General features: G+C 36.5%; 1 protein-coding gene across 2 annotated transcripts in view; it reads left to right on the top strand.

The window, feature by feature from the left end:
- Nucleotides 1-18,044, top strand: part of KLHL1 (kelch like family member 1) — a 385,849-nt gene that overhangs the window by 282,892 nt on the left and 84,913 nt on the right. For both annotated transcript variants that reach the window (XM_062195308.1, XM_062195309.1), the window contains one exon: nucleotides 14,234-14,458. In XM_062195308.1, the coding sequence (XP_062051292.1) occupies nucleotides 14,234-14,458 (225 nt within the window). The remainder of the gene's footprint in view (nucleotides 1-14,233; nucleotides 14,459-18,044) is intronic.

Genomic DNA, 18,044 nt, shown 5'->3' on the forward strand with positions numbered 1-18,044 from the left:
TTGACAGTCAAATATCCGGTCAGTTAGCCCCAAATCTTTCCTGTGAACTCAAATGTTTTGTAATGCGACTACCAGTAATAAGAATGCAGCAGAAAGGAGATAGAAAAATAAAGGAGATTTTAAAATGAAAATAAATTTCATAGAGAGTTTCTATTGAATAATTTATTATCAAGCATATAATATGATATCTTCACATTCAGTGTTTGCCTTGGATTTCCACATACTTTAAATTGGGGAATTATCTAACTTTAGAGGTAAACTCCTGAGTATTTTCTTTTCTTTCTCTTCAAAGAACTTGGCCAGATCATTTTATTCTGAATTTGTCTCATCATTTTCTGTGTCATTGTTATCTCATCATTATCTGCATCAGTATTGTTGAAAGGCAAAAGAGGAAAGTGAAATATCTAGGTGGAATTAGCCATCTTAATCTGATTTTTACTCCCTTGATCTGGACAAGGCACACCATCAAGAACTTTTCAGGAATAGATTTTCATTCAGCAATTCTATAACTGAATAATTTTTGAAGCACTGAACTCAATAGTAATCATCACATGGCTTTAAGAAAATGATACCTTAAAATTCTGTCAGGAAAACCTGAGCATTTGTGATTAGGTGGGTAAAGTAACTTTAAAATACTGTGTGACTTCTTTTCTGAAGGAAAGCCACATAAGAAAAGAAACCTTACTTTTTCATTTTGCCCTTTCGAGTTCTGCTCTACTTGATGTCTGCCTCAGTAACTGCATTCAGGCACTTTGGTTCCACTTCAGCACTTTCACTTTGAACTTGAAGTATATCATTGGAGACTACCCGTTCAAGGTCACTTGTTCACACAGTGCTGTAGAAAGAACTCAAAACCATGAATGGCATCATGTCACCCAAAGGCAGTTTGCTTTTCACACACTAAGAGTTGACTTCTGGAAAAAACATCCCTTACTTGGTTGCCAAAGGATCTATAAAGGAGAATTTCACTTCTCCTTAAGTCTTTGGGAAAGAACTAAATTAATTCAGGGTATGTACTTCCTCAGCAGTCTTTAAAATTAGGAAACCTGCACGTGCATTGTTAAATTGTTGTTTATGTTATCCCAAGTGAGCCTGCAGAAATGGGACTTTCAGCCCATGATAGCCATGTTTTCTTTCATTTTTTTTCCTTTCTTTCTATTCTTTTTTTTTTTTTAATCAAAGTATGACAGGAGATTCTGTCAGTTGAAAAGTAAAGTTTTAAATTAGCCTAACAATAAGTTTATTTTGCTCCTTAAAAAACAAAGGAATGGAGTTCATCATTATGTATTTTCTAGATCTTTCAGTGAATGCAGATTGAATGACAAATTAGTGTGTTATGATAAAATGTCCACCTTAAGTATAAATTCGTAAATTCTCAGCACATTCTTTTTCTTAATCAATCTTCCTATGAGTACTCAGTAAATGATAAATAGTTCCTCTTCCACACAATATCCTTTTGTAGATGCACAGAGGAATAATACTGAGTGTGTTTTTACATGTTTCATGAACATGAAATCTTAATTCTCCAAAGGGTGGTTACTCTCTGGCAAAGAAAAAGGAGACTTCCCAGGGCTATGCTAAATTTCTTGTATGACAGAGACTCATTTAGGATCATAAAAAAAAAATTTACATGTCACTGCTCTGTCACTTAATGTGGTGCTAATGTAAGCCTTCATTTGGAAATGAATAAACCAATTGATCACAGATAGACTTCATTAATATTTATTTGTAAGGGTGGGTGCTCACTTATGAAACATAAGTAGAACATGTATTTTCCAAAGACTTATAGCTTAGGTCGAGAGTAATGGTATCTTTAAAAAAAAAAGTAAAGAAATACACTTCTGAAAGTTATCATTGTGCCACAGCTGGTTGTGCTGATACTTGAGACATTGGCATCTGATATGAGTGCTGATCTGAGACCTGGCTGCTCTGATTCCAATCTAATTTCCTACTAATGCACCTGGGAAGGCTGCAGAAGATGTTCCAATTTCTTGGGTCCCTGTACCCTTGTGGGAGATGAGGATGGAGTTCTTGGCTCCTGGCTTTGGCCTTGCTCACCCTTAGCCATTATAGCCATTTGGGGAGTGAACTAGCAGATGGAAGATCTCTCTGTCTCTGTCTCTCTCTCTGTCTCTGTCTCTGTCTCTGTCTCTCTCTCTCTCTTTGTCAGCCTTTCAAATAAATAAATGCACAAATATTTTTAGGGATATGCTTCTGAAAAATAATATTTATAACTGTTTTTGTGATACATTCAATAACACTAGAACACATTTGTCTTATATGTCATTTTTTGCTCCCGTTTACTGGTGCACACATTTTCAACAAAGGTTAGCCCAACTTCCAAAGTGACCACTGCAGCTGAGGGGATGGTCAAGTAGGGTCAGCAACATTACAGGCAGAACTGTAAATTTCTTGTTAGAGATGCCCTTTGCCTTTACCTGGCCAGCTCTCCTCCCAGGCCAGCCAAGTAATGAAAGTCAACAGAGTGCCTTCCCCTAGGAGGTTCACACCTCCCTTAGGATATACCCCATGTGAAGAGATAGATTGGTCTGGGCCTCTGAATTTACAAGGCCTAAAGCCCACCAGATTATTATCAAGCCCCTTCTACCAGGTTCTATTTGCCTCTCAATCAGAAAACTTAATTGTAGCTTAGACAGCACCTTTCTTAGCTCCTCTAATAATGACTCTGTCCTTTGTTCTAGACCCTGTCTAGTCCACTTGGGCCTCATTCCTTTGTAATCATAACCTCTACTCTACCTCCAATGGCTCTACTCCCAACCTGTGTGTACTGATGGTCCTCTTCCCCACTTAATGCTGTATAATTGTTCAAACCTGGTAAATACCACTCTTAGGATCATTGGTTACTATCCTCACTCTGTCTTTTATGACCTTGTCTAAATATGATCAGAGTCGGCGAACTTGGAAGGCTTCCATAGCCTTGGCAACTCATGACGACAGCCTAGGGTGGTTACTGGCGCCATAAACTAGAGTGTCAATTTGTTGGGTCAACAACAGGAGCCACTGTGCACTTGCTCCTCATGCGGGATCTCTGTCCTTAATATGCTGTACATTGTGATTTAATGCTATAACTAGTACTCAAACAGTATGTTTCACTTTGTGTTGCTATGTGGGTGCAAACGCCACAGAAATAAAAAGAATCATCAGAAATTACTACAAGGACTTGTATGCCAGCAAACAGGGAAATCTATCAGAAATGGACAGATTCTTGGACACATACAACCTCCCTAAATTGAGCCAGGAAGACATAGAAAACCTAAACAGACCAATAACTGACACAGAAATTGAAGCAGTAATAAAGCCCTCCCAACAAAGAAAAGCCCAGGGCCAGATGGATTCACTGCTGAGTTCTACCAGACATTTAGAGAAGAACTAACTCCAATTCTTCTCAAACTATTCAGAGCAATCGAAAAAGAGGGAATCCTCCCAAATTCTTTCTATGAAGCCACCATCACCTTAATTCCTAAGCCAGAAAGAGACACAACATTGAAAAAGAATTACAGACCAATATCCCTGATGAACATAGATGCAAAAATACTCAATAAAATTCTGGCCAATAGAATGCAACAACACATCAGAAAGATCATCCACCCAGACCAAGTGGGATTCATCCCCGGTATGCAGGGATGGTTCAACATTCGCAAAACAATCAACGTAATACACTACATTAACAGACTGCAGAAGAAAAACCATATGATTCTCTCAATAGACGCAGAGAAAGCATTTGATAAAATACAACACCCTTTCATGATGAAAACTCTAAGCAAACTGGGTATGGAAGGAACATTCCTTAATACAATCAAAGCAATTTATGAAAAACCCATGGCCAACATCCTATTGAATGGGGAAAAGTTGGAAGCATTTCCACTGAAATCTGGTACCAGACAGGGATGCCCACTCTCACCACTGCTATTCAATATAGTTCTGGAAGTTTTAGCCAGAGCTATTAGGCAAGAAAAAGAAATTAAAGGGATACAAATTGGGAAGGAAGAACTCAAGCTATCCCTCTTTGCAGATTATATGATTATTTATTTAGGGGACCCAAAGAACTCTACTAAGAGACTGCTGGAACTCATCGAAGAGTTTGGCAAAGTAGCAGGATATAAAATCAATGCACAAAAATCAACAGCCTTTGTATACACAGGCAATGCCACGGCTGAGGAAGAACTTCTAAAATCAATGCCATTCACAATAGCTACAAAAACAATCAAATACCTTGGAATAAACTTAACCAAAGACGTTAAAGATCTCTACGATGAAAACTACAAAACCTTACAGAAAGAAATAGAAGAGGATACCAAAAAATGGAGAAATCTTCCATGCTCATGGATTCGAAGAATCAATATCATCAAAATGTCTATTCTCCCAAAAGCAATTTATACATTCAATACAATACCAATCAAGATACCAAAGACATTCTTCTCAGATCTGGAAAAAATGATGCTGAAATTCATATGGAGACACAGAAGACCTCGAATAGCCAAAGCAATCCTGTACAACAAAAACAAAGCCGGAGGCATCACAATACCTGATTTTAGGACATACTACAGGGCAGTTGTTATCAAAACACATGGTACTGGTACAGAAACAGATGGATAGACCAATGGAACAGAATAGAAACACCAGAAATCAATCCAAACATCTACAGCCAACTTATATTTGACCAAAGATCCAAATCTAATCCCTGGAATAAGGACAGTCTATTCAATACATGGTGCTGGGAAAATTGGATTTCCACGTGCAGAAGCTTGAAGCAAGACCCATACCTATCACCTTACACAAAAATTCACTCAACATGGATTAGACTTAAATCTACGACCCGAAACCATCAAATTATTAGAGAGCATTGGAGAAACCCTGCAAGATATAGGCACAGGCAAAGACTTCCTGGAAAATACTCCAACAGCACAGGCAGTCAAAACCAAAATTAACATTTGGGACTGCATCAAATTGAGAAGTTTCTGTACTTCAAAAGAAACAGTCAGGAAAGTGAAGAGGCAACCAACAGAATGGGAAAAAATATTCGCAAACTGTTGAAATCTTTATACTAAATTGATCTGCTGTATATAAAGAGAATTGAAAACGAATCTTGATGTGAATGGAAGGGGAGAGGGAGCAGGAGAGGGGAGGGTTGCGGGTGGGAGGGAAGTTATGGGAGGGGGAAGCCATTGTAATCCATAAGCTGTACACTGGAAAGTTATATTCATTAAATAAAAGTTAAAAAAAAGGTTAGAAAAATTATAAACATTATAGGGACAGTATTTATTAAAATATGGGGTATTTTTAGTAATATAACTAGCAAGGGCTTGGATCATTATTGGCAAATGATGCCAAAATGAAAAGAAATGAATGAAATAAATGAAAAGAAACATTTAATTTGAAAATGTCAAGTAGTGTGAGTTAATCTTCAATGAGCATTTAAGAAGATGTAATATAATAAAAAAATATATTCACAATAATGTCCTAACCTGTGTGCTCTTTTAAAAAAATCCAGATTGGATTTTTTTAAGATTTATTTATTTATTTGAAAGTCAGAGTTAGAGACAGGAGGAGAGGCAGAGAGAGAGAAAGAGAAGTCCTCCATCTGATGGTTCACTCCCCAATTGTCCACAATGGATGGAGCTGTGCCAATCCGAAGCCAGGAGCCAGGAGCCTCCTCTGGGTCTCCCATGTGGGTGCAGGGGCCCAAGGACTTGAGCCATCTTCTACTGCTTTCCCAGGTCTTAGCAGAGAGCCGGACTGGAAGTGGAGCAACCGGGTCTTGAACAGGCGCCCACATGGGAGACTGGCGCTTCAGGCCAGGGCATTAACCTGTTGCACCACAGTGCTGGCCCCCAGATTGGATTTTAAGAGGTCATCCCTAATATTTTACGTTTCAACTTCCATGATGTTATGCATAATTAAAACTTTTTCCATACTTTTCTTTCCCTTGGCTATAAGCCAAGAAGTAGGTTTCCTTCTGTGTTTACTTGTTTTAATACATTGGTTTAATCTTAAGAAAAATGCTGTATTATGAAAAATTATATCTAAACAGAGCATTAAGCTTAATAATAAATTTACATTTATATCCATACATATATATATATATATATATTAGTCTATTACCACTTTACAAATATTTTGTACCAATAATAGATATGTAATATCATTGGCTGTTTAGTTGGCATATGTAACTTTAACAATGATTAAAATATGTTTTTAAGACTATCTTCATAGAAATAATAAATTGACTAGAAGATAGACTTTTTAAAGATTATATCTGTTTATTTGAGAGGTAGAGTTACAGAGAGAGGGAGAAACAGGGAGAAATATCTTCCGTCTGAGGGTTTACTCCCCAAATGACCATAATGACTGGAACTGGGCCAACCTGTAGCCAAGAGCTTTCTCCGGGTCTCCCATGCAGATGCATGGGCCTAAGCACTTGGACAATCTTCTATTGCTTTCTCAGGCCATAAACTGAGAGCTGGATCAGAAGAGGAGCATCTGAGACACGAACTGGCATCCATATGGGATTGGCACTACAGGTGCAGGCTTAGCCTGCTATGCCATAGTGCCAGCCCAGAAAATAAAGACTCTCATTTATGCTTGGAAAACATGCTTGGGACTGGCACTGTGGCAAAGTGGGTAAAGCTGCCACCTGCAGTGTTGGCATCCCACGTGGGCGCTGGTTCGAGTCCCGGCTGCTCCACTTCCGATCCGGCTCTCTGCTCTCGCCAGGGAAAGCAGTGGAGGATGGCCTAAGTCCTTCGGCCCCTACACCCACGTGGGAGAGCCGGAGGAGGCTCCTGGCTCCTGGCTTCAGATCAGTGCAGCTCCGGTCGTTGCAGCCTTCTGGGAAGTAAACCAGTGGATGGAGGACCTCTGTCTCTGTCTCTGTCTCTCTCCTCCTCTGCCTCTCCTTCTCTTTCTGTGTAACTCTCCCTTTCAAGTAAATAAATAAATCTATAAACAAAACAAAACAAAACACATTGCCCCTACAATGATACCTTCATCTATGTATTACAGGAATATTATCTCAAAGCTATATCTTTAACAAATATGTAGACAGATGAACATGAATTAAATGCTTATACTATAAAATATCAAAGAAATAAGTCATTTTTAGTACCATATCTTCTTTAAAACTCTTAAATTATATGTTTAGTTTCAAAATTTTCCAAAATGCTTATCATTATTTACTTCTATTTTAAACAGAATCTGACACCATGTAACACTTGCCAAACAATTTTATGGCCTCAAAATCACCATCAGTTTTGGACCAAGATGCTCGATAGGCATTATATAATTTTACTGTTGTTATTGTTTAATATTCATTAATGGTGATTGTACTTAAACTAAATAAATGCATTTTTCTGCAGATTACTCCCTCATGGTAAGCTATTGTTGTTTTCAGCTTCCCAGATAATTCTAATTTATGGGTTTTTAAAAGGACTTGGAAGTCAGGTAACTCAGTCTATTAATATTGCATTAAAGCTTTGTGATAAGACCTGAAGGGCTTTCCAGTGAGTTAAAAGAAGTTTTACCTTCTTTTAAAAAGCTTTTGTGACATCTGTTTTGCCAGTTCATAAAACCCTTATCCCTTCATTCTGTGCTGTATTCAAGATAAATGAGGTTGCTCAATATTTGAATATTACATATTGAAACAAATCCTGCCATCTATAATGTCAAATTAGAATGTACAAGCATGAATTCCTGTCATTCCTCCCCCTAAAATAGTCATTTTTGCCTGTATGAATGGAAAACTCTGAAGAGACCCAGAACTCTACTTTGGTAATACCTTGATAATCTTTTTTCCTGTTTTTATATTGAGAAAGCATTCTATTTTATCATGAATAAATACTTACAAGTTGTATTACTGAACTTGAAAAACAAATACTTTTTACATTTAAAAATGCAAATATAACAAACTATTTTGTTTGATTGCTGTAACAAATCACCACAAACTTAGTAGCTTAAAACAACTGCCATGTATTAACTCATCTCTGCGGGTTGAAAGTCTGGGATGGTAGACCTGAATTTTTGGTTCAAAATCTACAAAAGATGAAGTTAAGATGTTGGCTAGAATACACTCTCATCTGGAGCCCAGCGTCTTCATCCAAGCTCATTCAGATTGTTGGCAGGGTTCTTTTCTAGTCGTGGTAGAACTGAGGTGCTGTTTCCCTGCTGGCTGTTGTTAGATGAGCATCACTTTCAGCTCCTAGAGGCCACCTGCATTTTTCTCATGTGGTCCCTCTACTGTTAAACCAACAGCAAACAGAGTCCTGCTCGTGCTTCACATCTCTTTGATATCCCCATTTACCACTGTCCCAGAGACAGTTCTCTTTGCTCTTCCACTGCTAGCTAGAGAAATTTCTAAATTTTCTAGGTGTATGTCATCAGGGCCACCAAGGCAATATCTCAATTACAAGGCCAACTATGTCAGTGAACTATTTCATCATATTCACGAGTTCTACAAAATGAGTCATGAAATATCAGAAAAGGGGATTTAAAAATTCTGGTTAACATATATATTCATTGTAAAAAACTTTTTTTTTAATTGGGATGAGTTGATTAAAAAGGAGCATTCATCAGAATGATCTCTAGAGCCAGGTTAGCTGTGGATACTCAAGCTACTGAGAGATAACTAAGAAGTAACTAAAGTTATCTCTAATTTGTCTCTTTTTTTTTGTAAAATTGACATAATTATTATGTCTATCTCAAGTTTCTATGAAAATGAAATATATTAATTCAGATAATGCTCTTAGAATCAAGGAAGTACTCAATATCATTTGTTAATGTCTTCTTTACAAACACTTTTTTTTTTTTTGACAGGCAGAGTGGACAGTGAGAGAGAGAGAGAGAGAGAGAGAAAGGTCTTCCTTTGCCATTGGTTCACCCTCCAATGGCCGCCGCGGTTGGCATGCTGTGGCCGGCGCACCGCGCTGATCCGATGGCAGGAGCCAGGTGCTTCTCCTGGTCTCCCACGGGGTGCAGGGCCCAAGCACTTGGGCCATCCTCCACTGCACTCCCTGGCCACAGCAGAGAGCTGGCCTGGAAAGAGGGGCAACTGGGACAGAATCCGGCGCCCCGACAGGGACTAGAACCCGGTGTGCTGGTGCCGCAAGGTAGAGGATTAGCTTATTGAGCCGCGGCGCCGGCCTACAAACACTTTTTAAAGACACTTTGACTCACTATCTACTTACCTAACATATTTCAATAAAAGATATACATAATGTGTAGGGACTGGCATCGTGGCATAGCTGGTAAAGCCACTGCCTGTGAGGCTGGCATCCCATGTGGGAGTCAGTTTGTATCCTGGCTTCTCCACTTCTGATCCAGCTCTCTGATAATGGCCTGGGAAACCAGTATAAGATGGCCCAAGTGTTTGAGCCCCTGCCACCAACATGGGAGACTCAGATGAAGCTTCTGGCTCCTGGCTTTGACCTGGCCAAACCCTGGCTTTTGCCCTGCATCTTTCTATCTCTGTAACTCTGCCATTCAAGTAAACAAATAAGTATATATATATATATGTATACACACACACACACACACATATATATATATATATACATACATTATGTGTCAAGTAGTAAGGGATAACACACATGTGATGATTTTTCTTGGCATCAGGACTACTTTTTACAGATCATGATCATGTAAGGAATGATTTCAAATAACACAACATCAAAATTTGTATCACTACAAATGCTAGGCATTTTAAATAACACAAAATCAAAATTTCATATTACTCCAAATGCTAGACTCTCAGTCATGGCATAAAATATCTGAGATACACAAATTGTGCAGTATATAAAATGCACGTAAATATTCATAATTTTAAATTGTAAATATAGTCCTCAGAATATTGAACTATATTTTATTTTTAAATATTTATTTATTTATTTATTTGAAATGCAGAGTGAAAGAAAGAAGGAGAGACAGAAAGACAGATTGTCCGTCCATTGAGCACTTCCCTAAATACCCACTACAGCCTGAGCTGGCCTAGGCTGAAGTTGGGAACCAAGAACTCCATCCGCGTTTCCCACACAAGTGGCAGCAAAAGAAGTACTTTGGTCATCATCCACTGCCTCCCAGGTGCATTAGCAGTAAACTGGATCTGAAGTGGAAGTGGAACTTGATCCCAGGCATTCCAATACAAGATGCGAGCATTTCAATCTGTATTTAACCTGATGGTCTACATCGCCCTCCCCATCTAATTATATTTCACATTTTCTATATGCCGATAATAAGATTCATCTTTGAGTTACATAATCACATTAAGTTAGCAAATCTTTACAAATTTGTTCTTGAATTTTTTTTAACAACCATGCTATACATTTAAAAATAATATGCACAGAACATTAGCTCACAGAATGACCAACGTTAGCTCTTTAGAGCTATAACAGCAGTGGTTTAAGGTAAGATGTGAAACATCATGGATCTAACCACTTCTTTTAAAAAAAAATTATTTATTTATTTGAAAGGCTAGTTAGAAGAAGAGGCAGAGAGAAAGGGGTCTTACATCTGCTGGTTCATTCCCCAAATGGCCGTAATGGCGAGTTGGGCCAATCCAAAACCAGGGGCCAGGAGCTTCTTCTGGGTCTCCCACGTGGGCGCAGGGGCCTAAGAACATGGGCCATCTTCTTTCTACTGCTTTCCTAGGCCATTGCAGAGAGCTGGATTGGAAGTGGAGCAGCCAGGACTTGAACCGGTGCCATTATGGGATACCGACACTACAGGCCACAGCATCAGCCTCTCTAACCACTTCTAATAATAGTCCTCTAGGCTCAGCATATACTGTTTTAATGTCCTAAGTGTTATATTAATTACTTGCATACATTGATTGCTGAGTAATCCAACAATCTAGGGGGCCAACACTGTGTTGCAGTAGGTTAATCCTCTGCCTGCAGCGCCGGCATCGCATATGATCACCGGTTCTAGTCCCAGCTGCTCCTCTTCCAATCCAGCTCTCTGCTATGGCCTGGGAAAGCAGTAGAAGATAGCCGAAGTGCTTGGGCCCCTGCACTCACATGGGAGACCCGGAAAAAGCGTCTGGCTCCTGGCTCCTGGCTTTGGATCAACAGCTCTGGCAATTGCAGCCATTTGGGGAGTGAACCAGCCTTTGGAAGATCTTTCTCTCTGTCTTTCCCTCTCACTGTCTGAAACCCTTTTTCTCAAATATATAGATAAAATCTTTAAAAAAATTTAGATTTCTATCTTGTTTCAACACATAAGGAAACCTGGCAACACAGAGCCAAAAATTCTGAATGACAATAGTAAAGTAGTAACTGTTCCCTTTAGACTTAGTGAGTACTCTCCAGCTATGGAAGTTTCCAGAACTGCATATTGCCTGAAGTCACACATTTTAACATCCTGCTTTCACTTTCTAAGCATATAGATAATCAATTGTGGTTTCATTAGTAGAGTTACAAAAAACCAACTCTGTCTTAAAAGAAACTCTGGGCCTCTGCAGAGTGAGCATCCCATATGGGCACTGGTTCAAATCCTGGCTGCACTACTTCCAATCCAAGCAGTGGAAAATAGCCCAATACTTACACCCCTGCACCCATGTGAGAGACCCAGAAGAAGCTCCTGGCTCCTGGCTTCTGCCTGGCTCAATCCTGGCCATTGTGGCCATTTGAGGAGTGAACCAGCAGATGGAAGATCTCTCTCTCTCTCTCTCTCTCTCTCTCTCTCTCTCTGCCTCTGCCTCTCTACCTTTCAAATAAATAAATCTTTTCTTAAAAAAAAAACAAAAAACAAAAAAACAAAACAAAACAAAAAAAACTCCTGTTTTGACTCTCTTGCACATTTGTTATTTACCACCTCAGTAATCCATTTTTTTACTCATGCTTTGTTTTTAATCTGTGCAATGATAAGTATGGTCTTTAATGGACAACAAAAGCTACAGTTACTCACAATGACTGTATCCTTCTACCTCTTGCTCAGAAAATAGCCAAGGGAATACAAGTGCTCATGTAAATAGATATGATAATCTAACAGTAATAGAATTAGGAGGATTTGATAAAATATATCAATGTGGAAATTTATAACAGACACTATTATTAATTACTATGATTAGAAATGAGAAAGCCCATGTTCAACTATGTTAAAAAGCAAAACATGTGTAATACACACTGAGTAAATATGAAAATATCAATGACATAGGCTAGTATAAGTAAGCTCTACAAATATGAAAGGCCTTCATTTTACATACTGAATTTTTTAAGACTAAGCACATTTGAAGAGGGAGTGAAGATATGTCTCAGTTTGAAGGGCAAGAGGAATAATGCTGTCCATATCCAATGTCCAAATCCTAATCCCTGGAACTTGTGAATATGTTAGGTTATGTATCATATTTATGGGGAAATTAAGGTTAATCTACATCATGGAAAATTAAATTGGAGTAAGCCTAATGTAATCACAAGTGCCAACATCAAAAAATTTCATTGTTGCAGCTTTAAATGGAAGAAGGAACGCTTATGAATGAGAGTGGTCTCTAGAAGATGAAAAGAAAATAAAACCAATTTACCCCCTAGAACCTCTTGAAAGGGACATAGCCCCGTAAACATCATAATTTTAATACAGTAATACTTCTGCAAGGATTTCAGCAAATGATTAAAAAATGCAGTTTTTTTTTCTTATTTACTTATACCTGCCAAATGTGAATCTAATGAGATTGGCTTAATTAGAAATAGGTTTAACTCTTCATGCCATCATTTCTCAAGACTTACTCCCAAGAGATAAGTGCCAGCATATAACTTAATTTTTAGGTAGGTATTCATACAATGCCAGTGCTATCAGGCTTTGAGAATTCAGATGACCTTGAAAATATATAACAATATAATTGGCTTTGGAATTTTGATTTGTATAAGGTTGAATAAAATATTCACTATAAAATGTAATCAATATATTAAAACATAAACATTTCTATTTAATGTTACATAACATGCTAATAAATAATATCAAATAATTTTGAATAGTGTAATTTTTATTCTAAAATATTGTAGCTTTCTAATTCAAGTGTGCTTTATATAAATTAGCTATTAATTACCTTGAATAACATTAGAAAGTGGATTTAATGATTTAATTCATTATATGCTATCACTGCTACTATCTCTGAATAAAATTTGAGCATACACCATATTATTTTTACTTCAATTAGCAAAACCTCTGCTAACAAGGTGTTTATATTGTTTAGCTAATTGCTGCTTAGATTCTGAAGAGTAAACGAGTCCCCAGAGGAATATTTCTCCTAGATTTGCAAAGTTTTATTACCATACAAGTAAAATAGATGATGCTTAAAGGAAAGTACACAAGAGTGTAGATTTCCTTTGTATGCATGTTTAATCACTGAAGATGAAACATTGGTGAATGTGAGTCTGAACATTAAGATCAAACACAGTAGCAAAATCGCTGTTTGTTAGCTCACAATATATCATAGAAACATCTGTGAACTGATTCTAGGCATAAGTTTTCAATGTGAAATGTGAAATTAAGACCATTTTAAAATGTGTTACCAGCAATTTAGCTTATTACCTTTTTTCTGTTATTACAGTTATTGTATTTCTCATCTATCAATAAAAAGCGTTTAAGGAATATGTTATTTTTAGAGATTATAACACGATTGCTATAGGGAAAATTCATATATGCAAATTCTATTAAGCCATTCTTCAGATAATTTTCAAAAATCTTGATTTAAAAAGCATAGCATTCACTTATATGCACAATTGACTTATAAGTCTTCATTTACTCAAAGAATATGACAAATTTAAAGAAAAACGTAACAGTATTTTATTCCATTATCCTCTCTTCATTTTTATAAATTATACAGGTAATATACATAATGTAGTCATTTAAAGCACTTTCATCCATTTTTTTCTCAGGCTGAGATTAAGTGTATTTTTTAATAGCAAGCAATGATAGAATAAAGTTGTAAAATCTACTGACAGAAATGTATCATGCCACAGTGTTTCTATGGAATCAATAGTTTAGCTGAAAACCTTAACTAACTCAAATAAGCTGAGCATTTATGACTATTTTGATCATCAATGTCTTCTAAGAAAAGAAAATTAAATAGTTGAATTACTACTCCTTTTGTTTCCCTGACACTTTATTCTTTAAGAAAAATAAATGTGACAAGAATGTTTTCATATCCTAATTTGTACAATACCTTGGGCTGGTTGAATATTGTATTAGTAGCAATTGGTGACAATCTGATTTTATGTTTTATCAGGAGCTACAACAATAGAAAAATATGATCTCAGAACAAATCTGTGGATCCAGGCAGGGGTGATGAACGGAAGGAGGTTGCAGTTTGGTGTGGCTGTTATTGATGACAAACTCTTTGTAATTGGAGGTCGAGATGGCTTAAAGACATTGAACACTGTTGAATGTTACAATCCCAAAACCAAGACTTGGACTGTCTTACCACCAATGTCAACACATAGACATGGCCTAGGTAAGATTTCTTACTTTATTGATATCTGCTTAGGAAAAAAAAAGTGTGAAATTGTAATTACATATATTAAAATGTACATTAAAGTTATAAATTACCATTACCTTTAGGTAATTTTTGGAATTATTTGATGCATTTCTTTTCTTAAAAGTTCTTGACATTTTCCTGTGTTGACTAAGGTGAATTAAAATTGCTGAGAGATGTTAAAGACTGCAAAATGATTAGATCTCAAGCTGTTCTCAAAGTTTTCAGTCTGTCATTTATACAATATGTAAAATGAAATGGAAAAAATGAAGTAGCACATAGAGGCCAGTAAAATGCAGCTTACAAGAAGAAATAGTGACTGTTTCCTGAAAAATAATTAAAGTTTGCCCCCTCTTATATTACTGGTTAGGGACTTTATTCTACCTTAAAAAATCTGTGAGGAAGAGAGTAACATATGTTTAGAGACAAAGTAGCACTTCTGCTGGCAGCATAGGACATTGTGATAGGATTCATATGTTCTCTATATAAAGTACCTGTAAAATATGTGATCTATGTTTGAATTCAGAGGCCTGACTGTAAGTCTTGAATGTACCTTTCTATAAGAAAGATTTGGGGGTTAGTACTTAAATCAATCTCAGTTTCCTGTTTTGCTACTGATTCAAGGTTATTAAGAAGATTAAAATCTAACTATAATGGCTATGATATTGCTTTGTCAATTGTGAAGTCCTGTGCAATTTTTTAATAGAAACATAATAAGAATAGTGGTTTATGAATTTGTCCTTTGTGTCATGGATATTGCAATTAAAGAATAGTGAAAACTACATTTTATAAAGCCGTGAAATATCCATAAGTACACATATATCTATATCTATATTTATATCTAAATCATATATATCATCTATATCTAACTAGGGAATAACAAGGTGCAGTGGCACAATTGCAGATCCACATTTTAGACATTCACTGGCAAGAAAAATTATAAAGTATTCCTAAAATAAATACCAAAAATTATTTATTCTTGAGGTTTCCATCACTGTATTTCCCATTCACCTCTAATCTACCATGAAAGTAAGCAAACTAAAAAATAAAAATAGAGAAAGTATAAGAGATTTAAAATTTCTCTGAATTAAAGAAAATTACCATTTTGATTTGTACTAAGATGATCAATTTCCTTTTTCTTTATTTCTTCATTAATAGAGAAGTACTAATAAATGCCTGAGAGCATTTTCAAGATAATAAAATTCTGTTTTAAATGTATGTATATAAATTCTTTAAATAATCTTGGATACAGTTGTAATATGGAACACCTAATAGCAAATTTTTCTAATATTGTATAAAGGTTTCTTATAATAGCAGTTTTTTCAAAGACATTGGAGGATTTTGGTTTTCATACACATGTAAATCCTCTGTGTGTTGTTTTTATTAGCTAGAGAATTAATTATCTATGTTACTGTCTGGGAGAAATATAGAGATTAAGCACCCTGGATTGGAAATTTTAGAATTCAGTGTCTTCTTGCCTCTTTTGCTTTGAACAGTTAAATTTACAGTATTAATACAGGCTAAAGCTCAGTTATGTAGGATATTTGTGTGTCAACAAAACAAACCTAAAAATAATTCATCCACACTACACTTTGAGTACTGTTATTAAGTATATGAGTTGAGTGATTCAGTGGTTAAGATCTCCCCTGAGGCCCCCAAATTCCGTTTGGAGTACTTGGGTTCAGTTCTTGGCTTCACTCCTGATTCTAGTTTCCTGCTACTGAAGACTTTGAGAGGCATCAGGTATTAGCTCAAGTACTTGGGTCCCTGCTTCCCACTTGAGTGACCCAGATTAAATTTGTACTAGCTTAGCCCAGCCCTAGATATGAGGGCATTTGAGTAGTAAACCACAGTAGATGGTAGATAACTGTCTAGTAATATGTCTGTCTGTCTGCCTTTCAAATAAATAAAATAAATAAATGAAAATTTAAAAATTAAAATAATGTAATTTCAGGAGTTCAAGTGTGTGGGGTAATTGTTTGCCTCAAGTCTTATCACAAAATCTGCTGATTCAGTAGGCACCCCTGATGAGTAGGGTGATAAAGGGATTCTCTTGAAGAATTCCTTTTAGTTTTTCCTATTTATTGAGTTTTCTGTAAAGTTAAATGAGGAAGCAAGACTGCACAATTACATGAGGCAAATATCACAGTAAACTGAAATGTAATGCAGGGTTTCCTACAGCTTTTAGTGTCATTAACAATTCTAACAGTCATGTCTAAGCCTCTCTGTGTTTTATTATTGTTTTGTTTTGTTTTCCATTATCAAGTGGATCATGTATCCTCTTTATTTCATCATAGACTATCCTCTATTTCACTTTTAGTGGTCACTGCTTACTGCCATTTAGGAAAAAAAAAAAAAAAAGTGCTGTACTTCAGTATTCCCCAAGATCTGACATGACTGAATTACTAGTAAAGGCATAATACAGAAAACATTTCTAGCAGGATTCTCAAGCACCTCATAGATGGCTGGCAATGTTATGTGTATAGAAAACTCCCTTTAATGTTGACACTAACCAAGGTTTAATCAGTTGAAACCAGATTGAAAAATATAACATATCTGTATTCTAGCATGAGACAGGGTGGGATTCTTTATAACCAAATTCAGTTATGATCCATCAAGACACACCTGAATACAACTGAAATACAATAAACATCCTTTGCCCAAATTACTAATCCTTCAATGTGACATATCAGTCTTTGATTTACCTTCTTCTATATTTCAGGGGCTTCCATTGCAGATATATTGTTATTTCTTACATATCCCATCGTGTTCTTAAAATTTAGCTTTATATTTTTCTCTTTGTCCCTTCTTTAGAGATAAGTGTAGTATATAGTCATCAAAATGGTCTTTCATATGTGTGTGTAATCACATTTACACTATATATTGATATCATAATGTTGCTTAATTTTGTTTGATTACGTTTTCACTATCCTTTGTTGGCAATTCATTGTAGTTACTTCCTTCTTCTTGATGGTATCAGTAGTTTCCCTTGTGTCTGTAAGAGTGCTTACTACATCTGTATCTGTTTATTCAGTAGATTCTTTTTTCTTTACTGTAGATGATCACCTTCTGCTCCTCCATTTCTCTTCTCGTGCCTCTTACTCATCCTCTTTCTCCTCTCCCTTCTCTCTCCTCTTTTGCCACTCTTCTTTTTTTATTTCTTCTTTCTTTTCTTCTTCCTCTACTTCTTTTGCCCCCACTTGTTCATCCTCCTTTTCACTGAAATAATTTCTTTATATTAATCTCAACACTCATATGAGTGTATCTGTCACTTTGGCAAGTTGTGTGAAGGGCTTGGGTGGGTGATATTCTCCATAACTTCCTAAAACAATCAGGAGAGTGTGAGGGTACTACACTTGAACATGAACCCTAATCCTGCAAACTGCCCAAACTATCTGTTGTTAGCCCTACCTACTTACTTCTATACCTCTATTTGTACATAAATCTCCTTGAACTTTTCTTCCTTGTCTGTGATACCCAAATCTTTGAGCTGGTAGCTAAAATGAAAAGATGAAAAGGCAAGGACCAGATCAGTAAGTCTATTTGCTTCTGCCCTTAGCAGTTC

Source organism: Lepus europaeus, chromosome 6 (assembly GCF_033115175.1).
Source record: "Lepus europaeus isolate LE1 chromosome 6, mLepTim1.pri, whole genome shotgun sequence".
Lineage (NCBI taxonomy): Eukaryota > Metazoa > Chordata > Mammalia > Lagomorpha > Leporidae > Lepus > Lepus europaeus.